The sequence below is a fragment of the Castor canadensis genome, chromosome 19 (assembly GCF_047511655.1).
Source record: "Castor canadensis chromosome 19, mCasCan1.hap1v2, whole genome shotgun sequence".
NCBI lineage: Eukaryota > Metazoa > Chordata > Mammalia > Rodentia > Castoridae > Castor > Castor canadensis.
The window spans coordinates 36,928,232-36,942,974 of NC_133404.1; the positions used below are offsets into that span (position 1 = coordinate 36,928,232).

General features: G+C 47.4%; 1 protein-coding gene across 3 annotated transcripts in view; it reads right to left on the minus strand.

Moving 5' to 3' along the window:
• The window catches only part of Slco3a1 (solute carrier organic anion transporter family member 3A1), a 297,967-nt gene that overhangs the window by 37,143 nt on the left and 246,081 nt on the right, over nucleotides 1-14,743 (minus strand). For all 3 annotated transcript variants that reach the window (XM_074061752.1, XM_020177776.2, XM_020177775.2), the window contains exons 6-7: nucleotides 12,611-12,809; nucleotides 10,476-10,614 (exon numbers count right to left, since the gene is read on the minus strand). In XM_074061752.1, coding sequence (XP_073917853.1) covers nucleotides 10,476-10,614; nucleotides 12,611-12,809 — 338 coding nt within the window. The remainder of the gene's footprint in view (nucleotides 1-10,475; nucleotides 10,615-12,610; nucleotides 12,810-14,743) is intronic.

Genomic DNA, 14,743 nt, shown 5'->3' on the forward strand with positions numbered 1-14,743 from the left:
CCCCTGGGATGCCTATGACGGTGTCTGGCCCAGTACCTCAGGAGCTTAGTTCTGATTCACACAGCCTCTCGGCAACACTAAGGAATATGACGTGGGTACTTGAACTTGTTGACCAGGCCAGAACACGCTGCCCAAGCCATGTGACTGAAGAGAGAGCTTCATTTGCTTTATCAACTCGTCTGCCATTGGCCCCTCCCTCCAATCTTATTCTGGCTTCATACCAAGGCTACAGCTCAGTTCATTTACCAAAAATGAGGAAGCTGACTGCTCTCAGAAGTGGAAAAGCCCTTCTGAAACAGATCCACACTGGATAAGTCTGCAATCAGGCCCCTAATGAAATGAGATAAATGAGACGTCTTTGACTCAGACTACGCTGGCACAGGGATCTTGCACCCTGTCAGTGAGCTAAATATGGAGCACTGCAGGAAGCAGATGTCCCATGAATGGAGTGAGGAGCAGTAGATTAAGCTAAGGGGTTTTGCAACCAGGACAAAGAGGATCAGAGATGGGGAGGGCACAGAACTGCAGAGAGGGACTCAGCAAACTTCACCAAGGGCAATGCTGAGGTAAATTCACTTGGGGAAACTGATTCCCCAAGGTGAGGGAAGTAGAGGGTGGGGCCTCCAGGAAGTGATTAGGTATTAGTGCCATTAAAAGAGTCCCTGGAGAGCTCCCTCACCCCTTCCACCATGTGAGGACATAGGGAGAAGGTGCTACCTATGATCTAGACAGTGGCCCTCACCAGACATTCAATCTGCCAGCACCTTGACCTTGACTTCCCAGCCTCCAGAACCGTGAGAAATAAATTCCCATGGCTTACAAGCCACCTTGTTTGTAAGTGTTTATTGTAATAAAATAAGTAGGCAAAGGAAGGCATCCCCAGGCTAAGTAACAGCACGGAGGCATCTGTAAGTTATTAATGCTAGAAGGGAAGTGGGAGACCAGCATAGGACCAGTGACAATGCCTGCTCACTGGTGTCACAGAAGAAAAGCAGAAATGCTCTAGAAAAACTTGGTCTCATTTATTTAGGTCTGATTTATTTGAGTGAAGGGACTGGGGAGGAGGAAGACAGAGAGGTCAGAACAGGAACTGATGAGTTTATCTTTGTACTGAGTCGCTCAGACCTGGAGCAGGAACGGTTGGATCCCACAGCGTGGGGCAGAGCTGGGACACGTTTGCAGCCTTCCTGGCGGGGAATCCAAGGACAGGGCTGAGGGTGTCATGGGACGGAAGGGATGGAAAGCCCCTCCATCTGGGCTTAGGAGGTAGAGAGCAGGGTACACGGGGCATGGTGCTCAGGGAGCCGCGAGGAGTCTGGGTGCACAAGGCAGTGAGGTTTTTAAGGATGAATCTTGCACCCAGACCCACATGTGACAGGACAAGCAGGAGATGAGGACCCTTTCCTTGTAAAAGAAATAGGAAGTAGGGGGACACCCTTCAGCTGGTATTAACTAACGGGGAAACTTAAATGAGACCACTTAGACTTGCAGAGCTCTCAACAGTGGGACGTTTGAAAAGATGGAGATGAGCTGAAGGCAAGCGGATGGTCATCCCCTGCAGTTTGTTACAGCTGGTGACAAGGCTGGATTCACAGGCTCACCTCGCTTGGCCAGTCCAAAGCACAGAAGGATCTCGAGCTGCCTGTGGGCTAGCATGGCTGGAGTGAAGAAATACACCTCCTAGAACATTCTCTGGCAGGTCCCACAATGGTTAGCTGTTTAGGAAGTGCATCAGACTCCAGTTCATTCATGACCCCTGACCTGGCAGGTGTCTTGCTCTCTATCCCAGTTTCGAGACCATTCCCTAGGAAGCAGCACAGTCCCACGGCTTCTGGACAGTGGAATTCTTTGCCTGCTGTCACAACTTGGGGCAATAGGGTGCAGCTTACTGTCAATAAAATACACTGTGATCCCTCATGTGGATAAGATGGCCACAGTGGTCACAGAGCAGGTCTGAAAAGCTTGTTGACCAAGAGGACAGAGGGGACCTGTCTTGCCAGTTCCACAAGCACTTATTCAACACATGGACTTTTCCAGCACAAAGTGACACATGTACAGCACGAGCCACGGTGGGGCTGTAAGAGGTAACGTGCAGCAACCTGAATGCTTGTCAGTCTCAGGCTAAACAGATTCCAATAGGCCACAGGATGGAAGATTATGTAGCTGTCAAAAAGATAAGGAAGAAATGCAAATCAAAACCACACTGATTCTACCTCACTCCTGTTAGAATATCTATCATCAAGAAGACCCCAACAGCAAACGTTGACGAGGATGCGGGCCAAAAGGAACCCTCACACACTGCTGGTGGGAATGTAAACTAGTACAACCACTGTGGAAAACAATATGGAGGCTTCTTAAAAATCTAAACATATACCTGTCATATGACCCAGCAATCCCACTCCTGGGGATATACCCAAAGGAATGCGACTCAGGTTACTCCAGAGGCACCTGCACACCCATGTTTACTGCAGCACTATTCACAACAGCCAAGTTATGGAAACAGCCAAGATGCCCCACCACTGACGAATGGATCAAGAAAATGTGGTATTTGTACACAATGGAATTTTACTCAGCCACAAAGAAGAATGAAATCTTATCATTTGCAAGTAAATGGATGGAACTGGAGAACATCATCATAAGCGAAGTTAGCCTGGCTCAGAAGACCAAAAATTGTACATTCTCCCTCATATGCAGACTTTAGACCTAAAACACATGCAGTAATATTATTGGACATGGGGCACACTCTAAGAGGAGAACGCATACAGGAGGAATAGGGAAAGGAAGGAAACCTAAAACTTCAAAGTGTTTGATGTGCCCACTGTAGAGGAGAGAATATAGTAACCTTAAAATGGCAGAGGTCACTATGGAAAAGTGACCAGGAAGTAGTGAAGAGCTCTGGCAGAGATGAGTCAATTCAGGTTGTAATACAAAGTGCATGGAAGCAATGCTAGGAATCTCTCTGTATAGCTATCTTTATCTCAAACTAGCAAAAACACTTTGTCTTTTTTTATTATTGCTTATGTCTTCTCTTCAACAAAATTGGAGAACAAAAGGGAGGAACAGGTTCTGATTGGAACCGGAAGGTGGGGGGAGGTGACCCAAATAATGTATACACACGTAAGTAAATGTAAAAATGAAAAAATTAAAATAAAACAAGATAACACTTCAAAAAGAAAAGGTAAGTAACACTTTTTTATGTACAGTATGGAAAGAACCCCAAGATAAACTATTAACTAAAAATCTGGTGCAAAACAAGTATGGATTAGGGCCTTATTAGGTGCAGTAAAAACCAGAATATACAAAAATCTGAAACCTCAAATGACAAAATCTAAAATGTTTGGAGCACTGACATCATGCCCTGAGTGGGAAATTGCACACTTAATCTCATGTAATAAGCAGCAGTCACAACACAGGTGCACAACACAGTGTATTCAGCAACCTCAAGGGAAAAAAGGCTCTCCCAGCTCGTCTTTTTTCAATGTGTATTTTACAAATATTATATTATGCATATGCAAATATTCCAAAATCAGAAAAAAAAAATCTGAAATCTGAAATAAAGGGATTTCAGAGACTGGGTCAGTGGCTCACACTTATAATCCCAACTACTCAGGAAGCAGAAATGGGGAGGCTCATGTTTCAAGGCCAGACTGGGCAAAAAGTTAGATTGGATAAGACCCCATCTCAGCCAATCACTAGACACAGTGGTGCACACCGGTCATCTCAGATATGTGGGAAGTATAAATAGGAGGATTGTAGTCCAGGCTGACCTGGGCAAAAATGCAAGACCTTATCTGAAAAATAAGGAAAGCAAAAAAGGGCTACTAGTGTAGCTCAAGTGCTAGAGTGTCTGCCTTGCACATGCAAGACCCTGAGTTCAAGTCCAAGTCCCATCACCAAAAAAAGAAAGAGGAATGGCATGTCTCTGACAATTGTTCTAGTTCACAGTCATTAATTTAAGTTGAGGACATTTCTGTTCACATGCAATGATGACAATAATAACCTGGAGACATGAGAACAGAAAAATTCTTCTCTGGAATCTTGGATTTGTTCTTTACTGACAAAGGGAGTGGTAAACATGTTGTGTTGACAGCTCATGTTACAAGAACAAGACACTTGTCAGCAGCGTTTTAAAATACTGGCAAATAAAGTTGTTTTGTTTTGTTTCGCCTACATTCCATACTGATGGATCAATTCCTATTAATGATACAAATGAAATGAATTTCTAGGTGGGAAGGTTGCTTTTTAAGGGATGGTGTGGCAGGGCTGGTGTTATTTGTATTTAGAGCCTCCTGTGAACTGGGTGCCGGTAGCTCGCGCCTGTAATCTTAGCTACTTGGGAGGCTGAGATCAGAAGGACTGACGTTTGAGGTCAGCCCAGGCAAAGAGTTGGCATGACCCTATCCCCAAAATAACCTGAGCAAAATGAACTGGAGGTGTGGCTCGAGCGGTAGAGCACCTCCTTTAGAAACATGAAGCCCTGAATTCAAATCTCAGTACCACAAAAAAAGAGCCTTCTGTGAATACAGAAAAGGAAGAGACAGGGTCACCCCAACATTCTAGAACACTGTCCTGTTCCTCCTTATAAAGCAACCAGTTACCAGGAAGTTGATACTGTGACATCACCCCAACAGACAGGGTTGTTTTCAGCGTGTGTCTCCTTCTTACTCCCAGAAGAGCAGTTTCAAGTGAGGGTGGGTATATCCCCCAGGCTTGTGGCAATGTCTGGTGACATCTGTGATGACCAGGACTTGGAGGTGGGTGGATGGTCTGCTGTGTAGTGCTCAGGGATGTGATTATTTGTGTGGATGATGTATTCATGTCTCATGGAATCATGGGAAATTGTCACAAGTCTCCATGGAAGTGACAGAGAGGGAAAAGGGATGAGGATAAGATTGTTACCCTGAAATCAGTACCATCCAATCTTCCTGTCTGCCAGGTGCAGTGTTATTATCACCTGTCACCAGCAGGACACTTAGAGAGCCTGGGGCCTTCAACCCAAGTCCTGGCAGGCACTGCTAAACACCCTATAGAGCATAGGACCGTCCCCCATGGCAAAGAATGAAGCTGGCCCAACCTGTCAACAGTGGTACGGGTGAGAAATCCTGTATTCCAGCAGAGTTTCCCATCTTTGTCAGAAACACTCAGGACACCTTAAGAATACTGATGCTCAGGTCTTTGACCAAAAGAAGGAAATCAGAATTTCTGAGTGGGGCTCAGGTCTCCTGTTTCATTTTAAAAGCTCCCATGGGTTGTACAGTTGGATTGAGCCCCATAAGGTGGAACCGCAAGTCCCTACACACATCTGTAATAGGCCACCCTCCTCCCTGCACAGAACCTGCTCACAGCTTTGCCAAAACCAGAACTCCACAAATATTTGCTGCCTGGATGGGGTTCAGATTAGGCTCCTCTCCTCACTACCCCACAAACTGCTGTGCAGAACTTGCACTGACTTTCGACATTCTGTTGGCAGCTGATATAAGCTTTTCTTTTTTTTCAGTCAATTATCCAGTACATCAGAAGCATACAGCTCTAGCAGTCAGTTAGTAGTAAACTGCTTTGCTTTCTGCTGGAATAATTACTTCTGGAAGTGCAAGGTACAGAAACAATCTGGACAAGAAATTCATGCCAAAGGAAACTTACAAAATTAACTTGCAATTTTTCTGTCACCCCTTCTGATCACATGCAATGAGAAGAATTAGAGATTTAATATTAAACACTGTCCTGGAAGCTCCCTTTCCTATCACTCAAGGAGCTAGAATAGAAGACAACTCGAAACAAAAATCCTAGCCAAGACAGGAAGGAAAGTCTAATACCAGGAAACGGCTAACGTGGTCCAGATTTCCTTATAATTACAAACATTTGATTGGTTGACTTATTCACATCTGATCAAGTTATGGGAAATTTTCACAAGTCTTGGTGGAAGCTATAAAATGGTGAGAAATGAATAAGGATAAGGCTGTTAGTTTTGAAATCAGCACCACCAATCTACCTGCCTGCCAGGTGCTGTACAAGACAGTGTTGATGTCACAGGTGGGTCACCTCTGTGGGCACAGGAGCTCTAGCGAGAAATTCAGGAGGTCTGGGCCTTCATCCAGAACCATGTCTGGCACTCAGAATTCAAGAGTCCACAATAGATCCCCCATTCCTGGAGCCTGGGTTGGAAGATACTGAAGTAAAGGAGCCATTAGGACAAGTGGGATTAGTCTTGCCAGGTGAGAGCAGGTGTGGTGGGAGCTGCTAGACAGAGTACTAGCATCATCCTGGAAAAGGTGACCAGGTAGGTGACATGTGTGAATGTCTGGGGGCAAGGGAGAGCTTGCGGGTAGGGGAACCTGAAGAAATTCCACTTAGCAAATTGCTCTTTACAAGGTAACAGAAGCCAGGTGTGGTGACTCATACCTGTAATCCTAGCTACTCGGGAAGTAGAGATTGGAAGGATCAAAGTTTAAACCCAGCCCAGGTAAAAAGCTAGTGAGACCCCATCTCAATCAATAAGTTGGCCTGGTGGCATGTATCTGTCATCTCTGCAACGCAGGAGACATAAGTAGGGGTCCTGGATGACTGAGACAAAAAACATAAGACCCTATCTAAAAAATGACTAAAGCAAAAAGGGCAGGGAGTATGGCTCAAGTGGTAGAGCTAGGAAGTGTGAGGTCCTGAGTTCAAACCCCCATACTGCCAAAAAAACAAGAACAAAAACAAAAAACCCAAAACAAACAAAAAACAGGTGGGAGAAGAAGGGAAACTGAGGCTAGAGGGGTCTCAGGCCAGATGGCAGAGGCTGAGTGCCCTGTCTGTGGACAGCAAGCATGAAGAGGTTGTTTAAAGGAGAAAGAAGGTGGGAACCCACAAAAGGGGGGCCTCAGAGTGCAGAGGAAGATGCTAAGTGTGACTCTGGACATCTGTCACTCTGTGCTGTGTGACCTGGGCAAGGGACCAGCCTCCACCAGAATCAAGACTAAAAAGGAGCTGGTGGAGTGGCTCAAGTGGTAAGAGTGCCTGTCTAGGAAGTGTGAGGCCCTGAGTTCAAACCCCCAGCACTGCAAAAAAAAAAAAAGACTAAAAAGGAGCACAGACTCCCCATGTGGGTGGGGAAGATGGAAAATGACAAAGTTGGGGGGAGCCCCAGGAGAACCAGGAAAGCAAAGGTGGGGACTCCAGGGAACACTTGTGGGAGTGTTTTATTAGGCGCCTGGAGGGCACAGGAAAGAAAGGCGGGGTGGTGGTGGGGAGCAGGAAGGAGTCCACGTACCAGGAATATAATTCTCCACTTGGCGCTCGCTCAAAATGCTGCTGGGAGACATAAAAGATTCAAATTGCTTTTTGCTCCTTTTTGGATGTTGTCCTATTGACTCTGGGCCAAGCTGCCATGGGCCATGAGTGACAGGTGGAAGGACCCATGACCTGGCACTCAACAAACTTTCCTGCTGTTGCAGGTTTTATAGAGTAGCATTTATTGATTGAGTGACTGCACTGAGTTTTGAACTCAGGGCCTTGAGCCTGCTGGGCAGGTGCTCTACCACTTGAGCCTCATCCCTGGTCCTTTTGTTTTTGTTTTAGTTATGTTTTGCATAGGGTCTGGAGCTTTTGCCTGGGATTAGCTAAGGACTGTGATCTTCCTACCTATGCTTCTTGAGTAGCTGGGATTATAGATGTGTACCTTCACACCCAGCTCATTTTCTTGAGATGGAATCTAGCTCGCTTTTTTGCTCAGGCTGGCCTTGAATTACAATCTTCCCCAAATGTCACCTCTTTAGTAGCTGGGATTACAGGCATGAGCCACTATGCCTGGCTAGTTGCGATTGCTTTTAAGGCTTGACTATTACAGTCGGGTCAAAATAAGCATGGCTCTGTGTCTCCAAATCTCTTTTCCACATGTAGGAAGCAAGAGCTGCCACTGTGGGGAAGGAATGGTTTCCCCATCCTCAACCCCGTTCCTGTCCCATCCCTGGACTGGTGCTTTCTCTGCCCTGTAGCTGCACGGGCACAACCTCCCAGCCCTGCCTGCACCCAGCAGACAGTGAAGCCCCAGGTAGAGTGAAGAATGGGCCGGTGTCTAGGGAACAGAGCATATGTCCAGAGGTAGAGAGAGTCTATGTCCTGTAATTGCATCTCAAAACTCTGCTGCCACAAGCAGCCATTGATCTCATTAAGCTCTTATACAATCAGCCTTCTTATCCAAGCAAGAGCAAAGAAATGCAATTTTTAGGACAATTCTTTTGGTCAGCGCACTCCCTGGAATGCAGAACTGTTTGGTCTCAGGACTCTAGGCTACGCTGAATCATTTTTTTATTAGGATATATTCATTATATGGGGGGATTCACAGTGACAGTTTTGATTAGGTTTACATTGTACGTTGGTCAGATCACCCCCATCCCCTCTCCCCCTCGATCCCCACCCCACACCACTTAAAGCAATTGCAAGAGGTTTCTTTCATATAAGCATATGAAGTCCATCTGCCATATGCGCTCACCTCCATCTCCTCCATTCCCCCTCCCCTCCCACTAGTGCCCCCAACCACTGTACCTATTTTACAGTCCTGGTTTTCATTATTAATATTTCAGCTGATGTTTAAGGGGGTTTCTCAGTGTGTCCCCACTGCGAGTCTACTTTACTTTGGTCCGTTCAACCCCTTCCCTCAATTTCATTCTTATCATAGGCTGACATCCCAAGAAGCTGACTTATAATAAAATGTTTCAGATATTAAAATGTTAATGAAGTTGTTGTGAAAAATAATAGCTTGTGTTTTCATCTTAACCATTTGTAAGGCCCCAACCATTTTTAATACTTATTTCTACTTCCGTAAAGAAATTGCTTTACCATCTAATTTAGAAATCCAGTTTCTCCCACTCACCCCCATGGTGATTTATTTCCTCTATAGACAATGTTAATAACTGGCCAGGAACCTAAATGTTAAGAGGGAGGGCAAAATGAAATGTTTGAAAATAAATAGTCCATTCATTCCCCTTCTTTGGGGAATTGCTGTTCTAAGACCCAGGATAAGGGACAAAGAGGAGATGAGTGACCTCGGTTTTAAGCTCCTCTAAAGCAGCCACTCAGCCTTCCTATTTCCCTTCCCTTTTGTGCATGACGTGAGCATTTACGAGACACTTCTGGGTGACGATGGCCTTGCTCAAGAGACTCAAAGATCAGAGCATAGGATGGTCACTTCTCTCAGATCACTGCGGAGAACTGAAACAGGGACCATCAGGGAAGAACAGGGGCCAATAGACTTCCAAGACAGGAACCTCAGAGCTAAAGCAAGGAAGGGGTCATCATTTCGGAGCAGGGGCATTTGAGTAGGGTATTGAGGGTTGAGTAGGAGTTATCCAAGTGGAGAGAAAAATGCAAAAGCTGAATACCACAAGGTGAAAGCTAAAGACATATGGTGAAGACACAAAACTAGGCTTGGGGTTAGTTGACAGTTGACAGGGCAGCATGAAAAGGGTCCTTTGCACCATTAAAGAAATCCTTCCAGCAGTAATGTAGACAACAGAACAGGAGGGACTGTCCTAGGAGAACAGTTGGTGACTACTGCTTGGGTCTGAGTAGGAGATGGAGAGGGTGAACATCAGGGAAGCTGCAGTGTAGTGCAGAGAAAGGACAGGTGTGAGAGACCCTGGAAAGGCAGGGTCACCATGACTCTATAGCCAGTCACTTAGCGTTGAGTTTCCAGGAGGAGAACATGGAAGGTTGAGGGCTGACAGCCAACTGTAAAATTCACACCCAGAAGGAAAAAGCCAAAAAAAAAAAAAAGGGGGTGGGAAGAAGGAAAAAGGTGGATGATATCCAAGTGGACAGAAAAAGGCAAAGGATACTGAGCTGCAAAGGGTCTGAATGAATCACCATCAGAGCCTCAGGTCCGGAAGAGGTTTCCTGGTAAGTGATTTTATTTTCTTTCCTTTTCTCTTTTCTTTTTGCAGTACTAGGGCCCCATGCACACTAAGCAAGCTCTTTACCACTTGAGCCGTGTCCCCAGCCCTTTTGCTTTCATTTTGTTTTTGACACTGGCCTAGCTAACTTTGCCTGGGCTGACCTTGAACTCATGATCTTCCTGCCTCTGCCTCCTGATTAGCTGGGATCACAGGCAATGCATCCACATGTCCAGCTGTTTTCTACTCTTTCTGCACATGCTTCTACTGGTGGTGAGCTCACCCGCTCTGCAGACAGTCCATTCCATGGCACCTTTGCCAGTACCTAGGGGCACAGTCATTTTCTTAGAAGACACACATACAGTTTACTTCACATTTTTCCTTTCAGTGCTCACAGAAGCTCCTCGGAAGCCAACTTGAATTAGCAATAAGGCCAAGGAGCTGGTCTGTCCTCTCATGCTCTCACAGAGGAGCCTCCTGTGCAGCAGGGCAGAGACAGCTGGGAAGCATCTGTGGCTGTCCACTCCTGCCCTTGACCTGTGTACACTGCCATGGCTGTTCACATCCCTGCCTTCCCTTCCAGCAAATGCTCGGTCCCCTTACCGTGCTGTTGCAGCCAGCAAAGCAGGCAGACAGGTAGGTGATGCCGTCAGCCCCGCACACTGGAGTGAAGGAGTCAGTTTGACATTCGCAGTGCTTATTGCAAGGTGAGTAGGGGTCCAGGGCTGCACCCCGCGCTGAGCTGGAGAAGAAGGGAAGCGGAACCCTTTAGCTGAAGGTGCTTTGGTGACAGGATGCCCCAGTGACAGCCTTTGCCACCTGTGGTGATGAATCACCTCACTAATCACAGCTCCTCCCTTGCTCAAGGAGCTCTCCCTGGACCCCTTCTTCTTTTTCCTCTCCTCATCTTGATCCTTCCTCTCCTGCAAGGCCCACTGCCAAGAGTCATGCAGGCTGTGCCCTGCACAGTGGTGCCAGATTGGGTGGCTGGCTTGGTGGTGGCAAAGCCCAGCTCTGGCTCCAGTCAGCAAAAGGAGGTGGAAGGCCTTTTGTCATCTGTGTCTGTAAGCCTTCCGGGCTGGTGGCAGCTGGGACTCGGTTCAGAGCCACCCCATCCTCACGATGCCTCTCCAACTTCTGTGCCCTCCACTCATCTCCCAGCCTGAACCAACACCCGTGCCCCACAGCTGGACCATTAGCCTCTTCCCTCTGGGCAGGTCCTGCCTCTATTTTATCACCTCATGGTGCTTACAATACTGCCACAACCAGAGTGACTTCACAATTATTGTCTGTCTGATTCGTTCAATGTCCCAAGAGAAATAACACTAAGATGTTTTAAATTGTCCTTTGCATCATGAAAGGCACAGTTACCCAGTGCAGGCACACTGCAAAAAGAGCAAAAGGATGGAGTGGAGGTCTTTTAGCGGGTAATAAAGGAGTTGTGTCTTCTTCAACACCATTATTTTGTGCTCTGTTCCCTAACACTCAGAGCACTTCAGGACAATAAAGATGATGACGGTGACACCTGACAGTTTTGTGTCATGCTCTGTCGAAGGCATCCCATGTAACATATCATTTCTTCTCTGTTTAATCCTATAGGCTTCATAGAGAAGGAAACTGAGGCAGGCCAGGTTGGATCATTTGTTCAAAAAAATGCAGAGGAGGGGTCAGGGCTGGGCAGTGTGACCACAGGCCCTGCTCCTATTGCATAACTATAATGCCATCACGGAGTAGGACCCCGTGCTTATAATCACTATAGTTTTTGATTTGCAATTTGAGCAAACCACTGAGGTAAGGGCTGTTGTTTAGGTCAAGTGCAAAGCAGAAGACACCACATCTGAGCAGTGAGGACCTGGGGGCTGGAGCGGGGACTGGAAGAGGTGACAGGCATAAAGGAGGAGGAGGGGAACATGGTGCCTGGATTGTGCACGGGTCTATGGACAGCTGTAGCTCTATCCTTCCATTTTTTTCTGCTCACCCTCGAGGGGCAGCAGACAAGTCCTGACTCTGTGGCATCTTGTGGCCTAACTGTAGAAGCCACCTGGTGGCCTCCCTGGAGGAGAAGCCTGGCTGCAGAGGGAGAGGAAGTGGTACCCGCAGGCCAATCCTGTTGCAGCCATCTCCTGGCTGGACTCCCAAGGCAGCCTCAGAGTCCCATGCAGGAAAGACTACAGCTATTGACACTGGGAAGAGAGATAAGGACTTTCCCTCTAAGGGCAATCCCAATGGGAATCTGGGAAAATAACCAGGAACCAAGGAACATGGCCCCATAAGGACCAGCTACCATCCTGCCTCACTTCTCTCCCTCTAACCTTCAAAATGCTCTCAGAGGCTAAATCCTGTAATTACTCTGTGGGTCTGATAGCAGCTTCTGATAGTTAAAGGAATTACTGAAATTGATTCTTTTACTTTAAGCTGAATTTTGAAATAAAATTTCCTTTTCTATCGTCACATCCTTCCTGATGTCAAAGACCAAAAAGAGCAAGCCAAGTCCTCTGGGGAGGGAGTAGCTCTTCCTCTCCCCAGGGGCTCTGTGGACTGTTGGTGGGGACAGGCTGCTCTCTCTGCCCACAGGGACACCCAGGCTGATTCCACCCAGAGAGCACCATGCAGAGGTGGCCTCGGCTCCTCTGTCCAGGCCTGCTAGGGACCAAGCTGGCTCTATTAATCTGAGGTGGAAAGGGAGTCCTGGTGGCCCTGAGTAGGGAGGGGCAGGAGCTGAAGGTTGTGGTACTCACTTGTTTCCATAGGGGACAGTCACCCCAGCCACAGGGCCTGTGTCACAGCCCAGGAAGAGGAAGGAGACATAGCAGGCTGTGGACACCAGGTTGACAAGCATGGCCATCCGAATTGCCCCCAAGGCAGATAGGCTGAGTTTTTTCACCAGGAGGCCACCCAGGAAGATTCCCAGACAGGCACATGGGATTGCGGTCATCCCTGGGGGAAGAAGAGGCAGACTGTGAACGGGGACAAAAAGCCAATCTATGCTGATGGGAGGGTGGCAGACCTGAGGCTGAGCGCTGCTTGCTCCCTGTGACTCCACCATGGAGTTATTGCCCCAGAGACTTCACGAAGGGCCCCATTTCTGCCCTCAGTGAGCTCAAGGAAAATGGAGGGTGTCAAACATGGAAAAACTCAGTTATCACAAGTCCTTTTCTGGTAGCACTGAAGTTTGAACTCAAGGCTTCGTGCTTGCAAAGCAGACACTGTGCTGCCTGAACCACACCTTCAGTCCATTTTGCTCTGGTTATTTTGAAGATGGGGTCTTGCCAACTATTTGCAAGTTGTGATCCTCCTCCACTCAGCCTCCCAAGTAGCTAGGCCAGCAGTGCCTAGCTCTCTTCCTCTGCTTATGTGGTCAGGAGAGAAGGTGCAGCAAGCAGGGCTCACAGGCTGCTCACCCAAAGGTGCCAGGATTCACCAGTGTGCAGAGTGTCTGTTAGTCAGCTCTGCCATGCCTCATGGAGTACCACCAATCAAGTTGCTACATTTTGCTGCTCTTGATGAGTAATTGCTTATGTATTTTTTTCTCTTTCTCTTTTACACATTGAGCTATCTGCAAGGCAGTGGCTCCAGAACTGTTGCTTCTGATTTTTGAAGGCTCAAAGGATCCTAGGGTCCCCATCCCCTGTTTGGTTTGGCTCTGTTCTGATCCGTTCATCTAGCACTCAGCTGTAAATTACTGCATGTCATTTATCTACTGTGTAGATTATGCATGGTTAATTTTCCAGTCTTGCTGGCCTCCTCCCTGCCAATCAGCAGACCTCTGGGTCAATCAGTTACATCAACCAGCTGGTAAGAAAATGCAAATTAATTTTAATATTAGAGTAAGAATAATCAGAGAGGCTCAGCTTGGCCAGACAATAGCACTAGCCATACTTAAACATATATCTGTATGTCATCTGCTGCCTTTGGCTTATCTGTGCATGCTTTCTGTCCCTTGGTATAGACACGATGCCCATGAGCTACATCTGTGTCTCTATCCCCCTCCCATGACCATTTCTCCCCTTCTCCCCTCCTGGAAAAGCCTATAGGGCTCAGGTCCCCCAGGTTTGTATCTGCAGATACCATTCCTGGGATGTCCTTTCCCTGGCTGGTCCTGCCCTCCACCGAGGGGCAAGGGTGGACTTTGCTCTTCACCCTGGGGTGCCCTATTCTTCTAGCCTAGGTTTTTGTTCCCAGGGCTCTCCCTGCTGTTTAAAGTGGCCTCATTTACTGTTGGTTTTCCTGTTTCTTGTTCTTGCTCCCTCCATTAGCCCACAGCTTCTCTGGTTCGGTTCATTCCAGCCCAATCCCCATCGTCTCACCTCACAGTGCCCACACAGGATGGCACCAGGGTATCGTTTTCAGAATGACTAAGTTGTGAGCAGACTGAATGAGCATCAGTGACAACACGCCAGTGCTCTGACTGGCTTTTGTTTCATTTTCTAGCAGAGACAGTGGGGGTGTCACCTGGTGATGATGGTAACCATGGCGATAACTGGCTTTTGGCACCTTTCCTCCATCCTCAGCCTTCCCTCTCCCATCTTGATGTATGCATATGTCCTTAACGCTCCAGGTGGTTATCAGAACTTCCCTGACCAAAACTCCATCCTTATTAGGTTAACTTATGCAGATTGAACCCTTTTAATCTTCACTCATAAATCAATATCATCGACTCCTCAATCATGGCTATTGCTCTTCTCTGAACTCTGCCCCAGTTGCTGATGACTTTGTGGGTGGTCCAGAGTGCTGTGCCATCCCTTGGGATAGCAGCCCTCCCAGGTCTGCAGGAGCTGTCAAGGGAGGATTACCCTAAAACAGCACCCTCCTGCAGCCAGCCTTCCCTAGTACAGGCTGTTTGCGGCAATGGACCCAGGCTGGGTACAGAA